Consider the following 14,934-nt stretch of genomic DNA (forward strand, 5'->3'; position numbering starts at 1 on the left):
TACATGCAGGTAAACAACGTGTTATTTATTTTTTTTAAATCCAAATGAGAGTCGGAGCTTACCCGTCTGTGTTCTCGCTTCTTGAAGGCCGACCTTGTGGCTGATTGTTTTTGAAACAATCTGACATTCAGTTGCTCGTTCAGTTCTCCGTTCATTCACTTCTTCCATGTAAGGGCGAGATGGCAGCAATATCCAGTTTAGAAATCAGATGGCTGCTACACTCGTTCACTTTTCTTCGTACTGTGTATTCCGCCATTACTGCTGGGCTCAGGCAATTACTAAAACCCGGGACGGAACGGGATGTCACCAGTTTTAGCAACAACTGCAGGGAGGTCACTGCCCGAGCAATATGTCCCGTCCTGTTCCGTCCCGGGTTTTAGCAACAACCCTCGGCCCTCTCCAGGAGGACTGGTGCAACTGAACTCACTTTCCTTTTAAAATAAATAAATAAAAAAAATACTTTCCTTTTCTTGTAGTTTTCTTTTCCTTTAATTGTTTGTACTGCACCCTCTTTCAATACGGGCTTATATCCAACACTCCTCAACAGATCAGAGGTCTCGTACGAGTCTTCAGTAAAATGTGCAGAGCAGAGGAGAGACCACTTCGTAGGCGCCCAATGTGCCTATGAACTTCTTGCAAAACGCGTCCAAATCTTTGCAGTTTGAACATTCTTGGACCATGAATGCAACGTAAATCCACCTTCTGTCGTGTTGCTGCACCCGACAGTAACACATCTACGTGTCATGGTGATAAATTAGCTCAAAATGGAGGATCGGAGTTGCAGTCAGCTCTGTGTTTTAGTATAGCGGAAATGGCGATGAGACCAATTCAATAGACTTCCTGCTGTGACATCACAGATGTCAAGGTCATTCACTCAGACCGCTACCTATATGAATCACTTTAATCGTAAAAATTACTATATTAGATTTATTGTTAACGCTTAAAACTATTCCTGTGCCATTCTTGAGGCCTCAAGGCATTTATAAACGAAAGTGAGGCCATGGTTCTGCGTATATGCTTTAACTGCATATGTTATTTCATAATTTTTATGTCTTCAGTTTTGTTGTACAATGTCAAAAATAGTCAAAATACAGACAAACCTATGAATGAGTAGGTGTGTCCTAAGTTTTGACTGGAACTGTATGTTAATCTGTATATATAACCTGTGGGTGTTGATGTGTAAATAGCTGGAGAAAAGGCCTGTCGCGGAGTGTCACCTGCACCTGGACTGTGAGTCATGCCTCTCAGCTCGAGACCCTTACTGCGGCTGGTGTGTGCTGGAGGGGAGGTGAGATTGTGTACACACATGAGCACAGACACACAGACCTTGTCCCTAACGGCGTCCCAAGCCGTGTTCCAAAGAACACTCTTTGGTGTTGCCTTTGAGATATAGGTCTATGTTATATGAAGGTTATGAGCTTCTTATAGCTCATCATTCAGTGATACGGGTGAAGTCGTCACGAACCAAGTTATTCTTTAGAGACATAGATTACTTTGTCACATGCACAATCATATAAAAACAATGGCAGTGAAATGTCTTTCCTCAAGTTCTTATTGCAGGAGCATTACAATGGTGGGTCTTCCATCTTCTTATTGGTTTTAGTTAAAAATTGCAAAGGGTTAAAGGGCATATTCTGGACCAATTTCGTTTTTTTTTTATATGAAAGTATGTCCCTTTACACACTCATCCAGAAGAGTAATTTTGCACAAGGCCATCTGTCTACAGCAGAAAAAAATAAAATAATAAAACGCGTCTGGAAAAATCCCAAGGGAGTCTGGAGCCAGATTCGTGACGTCACGTGCGGAAGCGCCAGCAGGCTGAGAGAGCTTGCACAGTTTCAGTGCACAGCCTGTGTAGACCAAGCGCTCCCATTTCTCTCTCATTGTCCGGTCTTTTGGGAAACGATGAGTACTAATCCCATCAAGATTGGTGTTGCTACACCCTCCTACGATACATCTGTTAACCATTTTAATAATTACGTGATAACGTTGAAGAAATTTGCAGAAAACCACCAGGTCGTTTTCTCATAAACAAACCAGCGCTGACGTAGGATTCAGAGGGAGGCGTCCCGCACGCGACGTCACGAAAATCAATGTTTGCCGGGAAATCCAAATGCCAAGTTTTTTCAGAGGCGGATCAATTCGCCTCAAATGGCTTGATTTCAATTGAATTTTTCTGGTATTGCGCACGGTAAAAAAAATTGCAGAGAGTGCAGAATGTTACAGATATTTGACCAAAGTTTAATATAAAATAGGAGAATTACATTGATCTTGCTCCTGAATGTACCCGTGATATGCACTTTAAGGGTAAAAGAATGCAGCTGAGGTCACATTGGAACTGTTCAGACTTTGTATTACAGATCAGAAGGATGTAAGTTGAAATCCTAGCACCACCATGCCATTTTGGATAAAAGTATCAGGCAAAAATAAATAATAAGGACCATAAGTGTGCTTGATCCGGGATAGGACAGCAGATATCATGACGTGTATATAACTGCAAAATAAAGAGCTACAGCTGCAAAAAGTTGATCAGTGTCAGGAAAAGCAATACACATCCTTTTCACATCTCTTGTGTCCTGAATGACTTGAGTCAAGCACACACTACTTGACTGTCATTATCATAGTGTACTAGCACATCTCAAAAAATTAGAATATTGTGAAAAAGTTCAATATTTTCCATCAGTTATTTAAGAAAGTGAAAATGTTATATATTATAGACTCATTACACATGAACTAAAATGTTTCAAGCATTTTTCTATTTTAATTTTAATCAGTATGGCATACAGTACAAAAACATAAAAAAAACATCTCAAAATATTAGAATATTTCATTTCGAGTTTGAGTAAAACAGTATGAACACAGTGTATCTCTCGGTCTAGTTCAGTACACACAACCACAATCATGGAGAAGACTGCTGACTTGACTGTTGTCCAGAAGATGATCACTGATGCCCTCCACAAGGAGGGTAAGCCACAAAAGGTCATTGCTGTAAAGGGTGGCTGGAAAAGGTGCACAAGCAACAGGGATGGCCGCAGTCTTGAGAGGATTGTCAAGAAAAGTTGATTCAAGAACTTGGGAGAGCTTCACAAGGAGTGGACTGAGGCTGGTGTCAGTGTATCAAGACCCATCACGAACAGACATCTTCAAGAAAGGGGATACAACTTTCGCATTCCTAATATCAAGCTACTCCTGAGCCAGAGACAATGTCAGAAGTGTCTTATCTGGGCTAAGGAGAGAAAGAAATGGACTGTTGCTCAGTGGTCCAAAGTCCTCTTTTCAGATGAAAGTACATTTTGCATTTAATTTGGAAATCACGGTTCTAGAGTCTGGAGGAAGAGTGGAGAGGCACCAATCCAAGAATCCAAGGTGTTTGAAACCCAGTGTGAAGTTTCCACAGTCTGTGATGATTTGGGGTGCCATGTCATCTGCTGGTGTTGGTCCACTGTATTTTATCAAGTCCAAAGTCAACACAACCATCTACCAGGAGATTTTAGAGCACTTCATGCTTCCGTCTGCTGACGAGCTTTTTGGAGATGCTGATTTCCTTTTCCAGCAGGACTTAGCACCTACCCACAGTGCCAAAACTACTACCAAATGGTTTGCTGACCATGATATTACTGTGTTTGATTGGCCAGCCAACTTGCCTGACCTGAACCCCATAGACAATCTCCACGCCACACCGCACTGATACAGTAATTCATGGTAAAGGAGCCCCAACCAAGTATTGAGTGTATAAATGAATATACTTTTCAGAAGTTGGACATTTCTGTATTGTAAATCCTTTTTTTGATTGATCTTAGGGAATATTCTAATAATTTGAGATACTGGATTTCTGGTTTTCATGAGCTATAAGCCATAATCATCAAAATTAAAACAAAAAAGGCTTTAAATATTTCACTTTACATGTAATGAATATAGATATATGAAAGTTTACCTTTTTGAATTAAATTATGAAAAAAAAGGAACTTTTTCATGGTATTCTAATTTTTTGAGATGCATTAGTATATGATCTCCCCCTCCTCTCTCTGTCTGTCTCAGGTGTGGTCAGCGTGGTGAGTGTGTACGTGGGGAGCAGGCAGACCGGTGGCTGTGGAGTTTTGATATGGAGCAGCAGTGTCTGACTGTACAAACCATCACTCCATCAAACATCAGTAGAGAGGAGAGCATGACAGTATGTCCCTCACACACATGCCACTCCGCTCTATTTCAGGGTGCTGTCTGTCTAATAATACTCACTGATATCACTGTGCACATGTAGGAGTATGCATCCATGTGCATGGAGTTCAGTGTGTGTTAGGCCTGGAATCTTGGCAGTGCAAAAATGTGCTTGTTATTTTTGTCACACTGAGCAATAAATGGCTATTGAGGAAGTGCATATCAGTATAATGAGGAAGAATAACAACATTAATCATGGGTTTGATTTAATAGCTGAGGATAAGAGCGCGCATAGTTCACAAAAAAAAGGGAGGAGGTCGAGACAGACTGAAGGAAACAACAGGGATAAGATGGAATGTAGCAGTATTTGCGATATAAGGAAATGTTCTGCATGTGCATTTGTGCACATTATGCTATTATTTTATTAAAAGGAAGCAAAAGCTTCTTAAATTAGAACTCTTTAGTCCTTTATAGTCTGTTTCTGTTAATAATTCTGTTTCCGAGCCATAATTGCTGTTTTTACACCGTTGTGCCTTTGGCAGAGGTGGACAAAGTACCTAAGTACAGATCCCGCTGGTCAAATGTTACTCCGATACAAGTGAAAGTTGTCCAGGCAAATTTTTACTCAAGATAAAGTACTGAAGTATTTGCTTTTAAAAATAGTTAAGTATTAAAAGTACATTTTCTGTCAACGCGTTGTTGTATTATTGCCACAACGCTTACAAAACCTAATGCCTCTGAAGCAACCGACTGGATTTACTGACTAACTTGTGGAACCTGTAGAATAAACACCTGGTAGAACGTTACAAAATGAAACACAACTGAACTGAAAAAGAAGCCATTGTCATTTTCATTTTTTAATTGTAACACTCCTCTCCACCCCCACAAAGCAGCTCTGGCAGTGTGTGCGCACATATATGTGTATGTTAATCAGGAAGGCAGTGGAATAGCTGTAAATGCAGCTTGCTCAGAAAATAAAAATGACAGTCCAACCTGATTAAAGCCCAGGTCCACACCTCGAGCTTAATAACTGCCCAACAGCAACACTGCTTTAAGCAAGACAAAAAAAAAGTGCAAGACATCAAAACAAAAAATTCCAGCAATTTGTCGTGACTAACTAATACAATACTGTCCATCTCACAGGTCTCGTGTGTGTGTGCACGCATGCGTAATTGTATGTACAGTATTCATGCACGAATGAAACTGCCTGTGGAATCATGGTGGTTTAACATTAAGCTAGCTAGTCAGTGAAGCTCCACCTGACATGCTAGCAAACTCTTTTCAAACTCAGGAGTCATATTGGGTAGCTAACGTTACTAGAAAAGAAAGATTTCTACATTCTGTTTATTTGGCAAGATTTCTGAAAGGACTTCAGATAAGTTAACGTTATTCATGTTAGCGTAACTCCATTTTTACATGCTAACTAACAGTGTCCAAGTTAACTAGCTATGTGTTAACGTTAGCCGTGGACAAGGCTACAGCAGCTTGGCAGGAAAATCCATAGAAAGTCATTTGACTAACCAGACTGCATAGCTATTGCAACGTTATCACTAGCTCTGAAAGCACATAAAATTTCATTGCAAGCTTTCTCTTGGAATAAAACATTTACTGTACATACCTCAATATGCTTCCGCAGGTCGGACGGCGAGTTTTTGTAGGCCGTGATGTGCTCCATTTTAGGCAAACAAAGCAAATATTTAAAATGAAACGACTCTTTATTCCTTTCAGAAAAGTAAAACATGGGTTCTAGCTATAGCCCTGGGTGCGTGCATTCCCCAGAAGACCCGCCTCCTTCCATTCTGCCATCATGTTCAAATAAAGCTGCGGAGAAATCAGTGAACTTGATTTTATCCAGTCTATGGATGTGACGTGACCCTAGTGATTACTGATAGGCTGTCTCAGTGTCACCTGCGAAAAAACCATCATGTTTTAGAAAAGGAAAAAAAACATCCACTTTTAAAGCTGCTTCATAGTAATCAGTAACGAGGACCTTGATAGAAATGTAGTGGAGTGAAAAGTACGATATTCATCTTTCAAATGTAGTGAAGTTAAAGTCATAAGTTGCCAAAAAAAGTACTCAAGTAAAGTACAGATACTCAAAAAGTGTACTTAAGTACAGTACTCAAGTAAATGTACTTCGTTACTGTCCACCTCTGGCCTTTGGAGAGGTTCAAACTGGTCCAGTCTGGTTTAGACACACTGACGGAAATATGAAATGATGAGATAATTTGATTATTCTAACTCTTACTCCTTTCACTCCTCAGATCACGTTGTCCATCCCTGGTCTGCCGAAGCTCGACGATGGGGATCCGTATTCCTGTTTCTTCCAAGACATTTCCTCTCCCGCCACCGTCACTGAGAATGGGGTCACCTGCCTCTCACCAGACCCCCAGAAAGTCCCCACTGTGCCACCCAGCCAAGGTGAGACACACCTGCCAAACTGACATTAGCTGCAGTGCTACAGGATTCTCTTGGTTGATCTGTCATGGATGTATTCCCATAGTGAGTAAGGTTAGGGATTGTAAAGTTACTTGTCTCTAATAATAGCTGTGTGCTGGAACGGCGTTGACAGCATCAGTACGGTCAGTCTTATGTATCGTGGGATTTTTTGTTTGGTTGTTTGTTTGTTTTTGTGGAGGAGTGGTGGTGTTTTATGACTGTGTGTTTTCATAAATCATATTCTGTTATTAAGAACTTTAAGACAAAATCGACATTCAGGAATTTGAAAGAAGATGCCACACACCTTTTAAAACTTTGAAAGCATTCCTGTGGAGTGATAGTTTATTTTGAGATGTTATCTCCTGACTGTTCATAAGAGGGAGGGAGGGAGGACGAATAAACAGTTGGTCATCAGTGTTCAGCATTGCATTTTACAGAGTTTTCATAGTCTTTATTGCTTTGGCTACATTTGAAATTTTAGATGTACAGCTGCTTTCTTTTACAGCTAAAATCTGATGTAAAATATTGTCCTTTTGTCAGTCAGTTGCCAAAAACGTTATGCTATATTGTGAGGCACACAGGATCTGTAAGTTTCATGTCATTGGCCTCAGCAGTACTCTGACGATCTGCTTTCACGATATCAGTTGTTATACTGTCCATCATTCACATCTAGTTATATATATATACACTACTGTTCAAAAGTTTGGGGTCACTTTGAAATGTCCTTATTTTTGAAAGAAAAGCACTGTTCTTTTCAATGAAGATCACTTTAAACTAATCAGAAATGCACTCTATACATTGCTAATGTGGTAAATGACTATTCTAGCTGCAAGTGTCTGGTTTTTGGTGCAATATCTCCATAGGTGTATAGAGGCCCATTTCCAGCAACTCTCACTCCAGTGTTCTAATGGTACAATGTGTTTGCTCATTGCCTCAGAAGGCTAATGGATGATTAGAAAACCCTTGTACAATCATGTTAGCACAGCTGAAAACAGTTGAGCTCTTTAGAGAAGCTATAAAACTGACCTTCCTTTGAGCAGATTGAGTTTCTGGAGCATCACATTTGTGGGGTCGATTAAATGCTCAAAATGGCCAGAAAAATGTCTTGACTATATTTTCTATTCATTTTATAAATAGGGTGGTAAATAAAAGTGCGACTTTTCATGGAAAACACAAAATTGTCTGGGTGACCCCAAACTTTTTAATGGTAGTGTATATATATATATATATATATATATATATATATATATATATATATATATAGTATACGCACATTAGAGTGTGTGTGAGAGAGAGAGAGAGAGTGTGTTTGCGTATAGTATGCACATTACAGTGCTGTACTCGGATCATGTGGCTTCTTCCTTTCTTTACCTTGATTTGTAATGTATAAGATTAGATATAGTCTAAAACTGGACATCTGAGTCAACACAGTTATCCATGAGGGGTGCGTGTGTGCGTGCACGCGCGCGCTTACATGCAGCCAGGTTGGTCAGATGTGTTTGTCTGGCATTCAGTGCAGATGGATCCTATTATATCTGTTTTGACTGTATGTGGAAACTTGCTCTCTCTCACTGTTTTTGAAGAATGTGGTGAATTTGGACAGAGAGCTCTGTACTTTAAATTCCCTTTCATCCATGATAAGCTTTGATAAATATTTAGAGAACCCGTTCACACATTTAGTCCTAAAAAGTAACCTAACTATACTTATTTCTCTCTCTCTCTCTCTCTCTGTCTCGTTTCCACACTCGGGTTTATTTTTTTTCTTTCCTCCAGATTTTCTAACAGTCACACTTTTCTTACGGTTTGGTGATGTCATCGTGACCTCTCAGGAATTCACCTTTTATGATTGCAAAGCTGTCAAACAGCTCTCGGGGAGTATGCCGTGAGTTTTATGCACACACACACACACACACACACACACACACACACACACACTTTTAATAATCATCAGAAGGTGCTGCTTGGTGGTCCCTGACTTAAGCTCAGCCAATCCAGGCATAATTTGATGCATTAGTTTTTCTTTTATTGAAGGAGTTTATTTAGGATTATTAAGTCTCGTACTTTTTGCTGTCTTATATTTAGGTTTGTTGTGTCAGAATTATCTGCTCTGTTTGTTTTATTGCAGTTGTCATGGCTGTGCATCCAGCCATTGGGGCTGTAACTGGTGTGTACACGAGCATGTGTGTACCCACAAGACACAGTGTGAGCAAGGGGTCATCATTTACAATGAAAATGTGAGTCAGCCTGTCCTAAACTGGTCATTTTCGTGTGTGTGTGTGTGTGTGTGTGTGTGTGTGTGTGTGTGTGTGAGAGAGAGAGAGAGAGAGAGAGAGAGAGAGCATAGGTGCTTGTTTTCGTAATTGGGCAGAATGATTTGAGCAAAATTTACCTCATTAGTCATATAAGTTCAGTTTATTTGCAAACGTGAAATAAAAAAAAGCATCTGTTGCTGATTTTACTTTATTATTTTGCAGGTGAGTGAATTTCAGAACTCAACATGATTCTTTTTAATAATCAAATATTAAAAAGAAAACCTGATCCATATTTTAACTTCAGAGGACATGCTTTTACCTCAGTTATGATTACTTTGCTTTCCATTTGTATTCCATTTATTTTGATTGCTTTCCGTTTTCCCTCCCTGTCTCCCTCTACTTTCAGTTCAAAGTCCCCACACCCTCCCCTTCTCCAAGTACACCTGTCAGGATTACGACAGCCGCCCTGAAACAGACACTCCCTACCACCACACCACCTCCTGAACCTCCAACTACAACCACTAAAGCTACCACTCCAACCACTCAAGCTCCAACTACACCAGTGGCAACTACAACCATTGCACCAGCCACTACTTCCACTCGGACAACGTTGCCCACATTTCCCGAACCCCCCGTTGCTCCCACCATCCCCGTGTTGCCAACCCCCCCAACCCAAATCACGACCACAACTCCCTCAGCCTCCGCGCTGCCTGTTCTGAAGGAGCGTACCTCAGAGGAGATTCTGCTCGCTTCTGAAACAGAGGCAGAAGCCCTTAGTGAAGCCAAGAGCGTTGTGATCACCATCTCCAGTCTGGATACTGGAATGGAAACGGAGCCACCACTCATCAACTCAGCAGCCAAAGACCAGCAGTTGCCATCAATGTCGCCATCACAGACTGGGGTGTTGCTGATTCCTGAAGAAGTCACACCATTGGTGGAACCAGTGACCAATGCTCCAGTTTTACCAAGCAGTCCACAGATCGTAGAAGAATTGCCTCCATTGGCTGAGCCTCCTACTGAAACTCAAAACATAACACAATCGGACACTGTGGTAGCAGAATCTAAACCAGACATCTTGTACTTATTGCCTACAGTACCTGCCGTCCTGCCATCTGATTTGCCTGTTCGCTCAGAGAAGGAAGCAGATGAAACTGAAACAGAGGTGCTTCACCTTCCCCTAGAGGAAGTGGGCGTGGATGAAAATGACACAACTACATTTTCAGCAGCAACAGTGCTGTCAGGTGATGGAGAAGTATATCATGCCTCCCCTGGCTACCCTCATCTCTTGGATGTGGATTCTGAGACAGACTACCACTATGACATGGCAGAACTACTGGTGAGTCCACATGAGTGGAAATTTCTCCCAGCAAGCTCACTTTCTACTGGATGCACCTCAGAAATGCCAACTTATGAAACCCCAGAAATTCTGCCCCATTTTATTCTTTCAGTTCAGCTGCTGTGGTACCTTTTGCTTTATTTAGGTTTTAACATCAGAGCATTTTAACAGCTTTTCATTCAAACCCTAGGTTTATAAATTGTTTGATGATTGGAGTGTGTGCGTGTGTGTGTGTGTGTGTGTGTGTGTGAGCAGGGAGACGAGGCCTCTTTTGAGAATCGGGGTTCATCTGCGTGTCCTTGTGTTGAGAAGGTTCAGGACTCCCCGCTGCTGCCTGTACAGACAATGAGGAAGATCAATCTGTTGGCCCGCAACCTTCACCTCTATCAGGTCTAAAACACGCAGACACTCCTCTCCCACATAACAACTAGACTTTTTTGCAGCAAGTCTACATTTTTTGTACTGGTTAACATGCATATCATTTCAAGTAACTCACATCTGAACCAATAAGACACACAAAGTTCACTTAAACACCACACTTCTATAACAGCACACACTCTGACATCATGTACTCTGTGCTCTCAAGCATTTACAGATTAAGACACCGGCACCAGACAAAGATTATTATTATTATTATTATTATTATTGTTTGTTTTAGGACCAAGACTTGGAGTATGAGTGTGTCTTGGTGATTGAGGGACGGACTGTGGTAGTGGTCGCATATGTAGAGAGCGATGACGTGAACCCTTCTCTCTTCCACATTACCTGTCAACAACACCAGGTACAGTAACACACATGCACACATACATGCACAGTTATATTACATTACATGGCATTTAGCAGATGCTCTTATCCAAAGCGACGTGCAACGAGCGCAAAAGTCAGGTACATGAAGTGCTGAACTTCTAGACAAGAAAGTTCTAGTGCCAGCTGAATAAGTGACAGCAATACATAGTGTAATATTCTGTTGAAATACCAATAATCAAACAGCCAAGGAGACAAACCAACCACATAAAGTATAACTAAAGAACTCAAAACAGCTAACCTTAGGCTAGACAGTACACAGCCTGGGTTGGTCAAGACTGAAACGCAGTTACACAGTGGGCAGGGAAGCAGGGGAGAAGTGCAGCCTGAAGAGGTGAGTCTTCAGTCTGAGCTTGAAGGTGGTCAGGGAGTCGGCAGTTCTGACCTCAATGTGAAGGTCATTACACCAACAGGGAGCCAAGACAGACAGTAGTCTTGAGTGGGCGGGGCAGGAGCAGAGAGGAGGAGGGGCCAGGCAACCAGTAGTAGCGGAGCATAAGGATCTGGCTGGTGTGTAGGGCCGGAACAGACTCTGGAGTTACACATCATGCACATGTCTATTACCCTTTATAACAAAATTTCTGATTCTACCTCTCGCTATCTGTATATCTATATGTGAGCCATTCCACCGAATCGGTGCCATTTTCGTCCCTAGAAAATTATATGTATAAATGCACATAAAAATGTACTTTAAAATACATTTCCTTATTACACAGAATGTCCTGCACGTTGATCTGATTTCAAATTTAAGATATATAATTAGGGGCGGCACGGTGGTGTAGTGGTTAGCGCTGTCGCCTCACAGCAAGAAGGTCCTGGGTTCGAGCCCCATGGCCGGCGAGGGCCTTTCTGTGTGGATTTTGCATGTTCTCCCCGTGTCCGCGTGGGTTTCCTCCGGGTGCTCCGGTTTCCCCCACAGTCCAAAGACATGCAGGTTAGGTTAACTGGTGACTCTAAAATTGACCGTAGGTGTGAATGTGAGTGTGAATGGTTGTCTGTGTCTGTGTGTCAGCCCTGTGATGACCTGGCGACTTGTCCAGGGTGTACCCTGCCTTTCGCCCGTAGTCAGCTGGGATAGGCTCCAGCTTGCCTGCGACCCTGTAGAAGGATAAAGCGGCTAGAGATAATGAGATGAGAAGATATATAATTATAAGGATTAATAAAAACTACCTAAAACACTGAAAAATAGCATGTGTTACCTGTCCCTGCACTCTAACTGTATACTTAACTATGAAATTTTATGATTAAAATCCTTCAGAAACAGTATTTCTTTTGCACTGTTGTGTGACTCCATATCCTATCCATGGTTTAAATATATTTTTTCATAAGAAATCCACAATATCTTAGTTAAAATACACATTTTAGTCGTGTCCCTGGGTTTTCACTCAGTCCTGTTACCCAAACATATTACCCCATCTGACAAATTTGGAACATTCCATAAATCACATGCTCAACAGGAAGTTACATCAGTTGTGTCTTCTGAAGGCCATGGGAAGACCAAAAGTTAGTTCTCTCATTTACTTTTCTGTATATTTGATGATTTTTTTAACTTTGACTGATAAGGTCAATGTCAACATACTGTCTTGTTACTTAAATTATTTCTTAGATGATATTTGTTTATTTTGGTAAATCACTAGAATGTACTAAGTGTGGTCATGTTATTAGCGATGACGCCATGTGGCTTAATTCCATGTATTAGCTAATCCTAGGCTAAAAACTCAGTCCTGTTACTTTCAGAGTTTTGGTAACAGGACTGAAAAAAATGCAGCCATCTTTGACTTCCAAACCTTGTAACATAGCCTGAGGTTGACCAATACACATTTTGAATAGTTAAATATGTGTGTTATTATAATCAGTGTTGAAAAGATATAACAAATTAAGTTTAATTTGGGAGTGGTACAACAAGCAAATGGCACCCATTCGGTGGAATGTCCCATATCTATGTATCTATCTGTCTTTATCTATAAGATATAGACAGACAGATGATGTATGAAATTTTAATATCGCAGCTTTTTTTTTTTTTGAAAGCTAATAGTTTTCTTCATGGTATACACATTTTTTTATGGTAATGTGATCTAAAATGACTCTGAAGAAACAACCAGAAAACAAATTTAGAAATATGAATAATGATAACACTAAAAACAAATTAAGAACATCATCAATCACTGACTTTGAAATATTCAAGAAAATGCAAGGCTTCGAATCAGTTGGCCTGCAGAACAAAACCGGCTCACTCTGGTGGAAAAAATCCACTAACCTTTTAAGGCGAGTTGAATTTGGTAGTTTTGCACAATAGTAGAAACAGAAATGGTGTTTTTGAATCTTCTTTAACAAATTTTCTGTGTCTCCAATAATCTACCCACCACTAGTGTGTGTCAGGTGTGTGAAGGAGGCGGATGTAAACGCAGAAGTGTTTATTATAATACAGTGCGATCTATATACATAAAGTGCAGGAAACACACACAACAACAAACAGTCCAAATTGGCAGGCAAGGTCATAAACAGGTAAACAGGCAAATGGTCGGTTGAGGCGCAAACAGGATATCGGAGACAAAATGAGAACAAGAACTAGAAACCAGGAACAAGGAGTCGAAAAACCAGGAAAATCAGAAATATGGGAAACAAGGCTCGGTAATGCGCACTGAACGTGGCGTAATACTCGCGCCGCATTACCTTCAGCGCAGTCCTTAAATAGTCCAACATTTAGTTGACTGATTGAGGACAGGTGTGCTTTGTTCACGTCGTGCGTGCTAGAACTCGTTTGGCGCACGCGCAGCCTGAAGCGCGCCTTCAGGTGCACGCACCAAGGCATGCAGGACTGACAGTGTGAAGTCAGTCATAACTTTTTTTTTTTAAAGCAGATCCATACAGTACTGTCCAAAAATCTTAGGCACATGCAAAGAAATGTTGTAGAGCAGGGCTTTTCAAAGTGTGGGGTGCGCCTCCCCTAGGGGGCGCCAGAGTTCTTCGGGGGGGGGCAATGTGAGGAAAAATAAACCAGAATAAGTTATGATTGCGGACATTTAGCGAACTTCAGCTAGCCTTTGCCAGAGACAAAATGGATCGATTTTTAGTACCTAAAGCTACAGTGAGTGAGGAGACAGCCAAGCAAAAAAAAAAGAAGGAAGTATGACCACGATTATTTAAAGTTTGGATTTTCATGGACTGGATCTGAAGATGCTCCACTGCCACAGTGTGTTGTCTGCCAAGAGGTGCTAGCTAACGATGCTATGAGATGTTTAAAATATGTAAAACAAGATGTTTAAAAAAAAAAGCACAGATGTTTAAAATGTGTAAAAAAAAAAGATGTTTTAAAAAAGCACAGATGTTTAAAATGTGTAAAAAAAAAGATGTTTTAAAAAAGCACAGATGTTTAAAATGTGTAAAAAAAAGATGTTTTAAAAAAGCACAGATGTTTAAAATGTGTAAAAAAAAAGATGTTTTAAAAAAGCACAGATGTTTAACATCTCATCATCTCTAGCCGCTTTATCCTGTTCTACAGGGTCGCAGGCAAGCTGGAGCCTATCCCAGCTGACTACGGGCGAACGGCGGGGTACACCCTGGACAAGTCGCCAGGTCATCACAGGGCTGACACATAGACAACCATTCACACTCACATTCACACCTACGGTCAATTTAGAGTCACCAGTTAACCTAACCTGCATGTCTTTGGACTGTGGGGGAAACCGGAGCACCCGGAGGAAACCCGCACGGACACGGGGAGAACATGCAAACTCCACACAGAAAGGCCCTCGCCGGCCACGGGGCTCGAACCCGGACCTTCTTGCTGTGAGGCGACAGCGCTAACCACTACACCACCGTGCCGCCCCGATGTTTAACATGTGTAAAAAAAAGATGTTTTAATAAATATGTTTTAAATGTGTAAAAAAAAAGATTTTTCAAAAAGCACAGATGTTTAAAATGTGTAAAAGAAAAAAAATGTGTACA

General features: G+C 41.0%; 1 protein-coding gene across 3 annotated transcripts in view; it reads left to right on the forward strand.

Annotated features, from left to right (window-relative positions):
• The window catches only part of plxnb1b (plexin b1b), a 249,472-nt gene that overhangs the window by 191,266 nt on the left and 43,272 nt on the right, over positions 1 to 14,934 (forward strand). For all 3 annotated transcript variants that reach the window (XM_060919473.1, XM_060919475.1, XM_060919474.1), the window contains 8 exons: positions 1,188 to 1,288; positions 4,039 to 4,171; positions 6,420 to 6,576; positions 8,368 to 8,476; positions 8,720 to 8,828; positions 9,253 to 10,182; positions 10,438 to 10,572; positions 10,841 to 10,963. In XM_060919473.1, coding sequence (XP_060775456.1) covers positions 1,188 to 1,288; positions 4,039 to 4,171; positions 6,420 to 6,576; positions 8,368 to 8,476; positions 8,720 to 8,828; positions 9,253 to 10,182; positions 10,438 to 10,572; positions 10,841 to 10,963 — 1,797 coding nt within the window. The remainder of the gene's footprint in view (positions 1 to 1,187; positions 1,289 to 4,038; positions 4,172 to 6,419; positions 6,577 to 8,367; positions 8,477 to 8,719; positions 8,829 to 9,252; positions 10,183 to 10,437; positions 10,573 to 10,840; positions 10,964 to 14,934) is intronic.

Source organism: Neoarius graeffei, chromosome 4 (assembly GCF_027579695.1).
Source record: "Neoarius graeffei isolate fNeoGra1 chromosome 4, fNeoGra1.pri, whole genome shotgun sequence".
NCBI classification, from domain to species: Eukaryota; Metazoa; Chordata; class Actinopteri; order Siluriformes; family Ariidae; genus Neoarius; species Neoarius graeffei.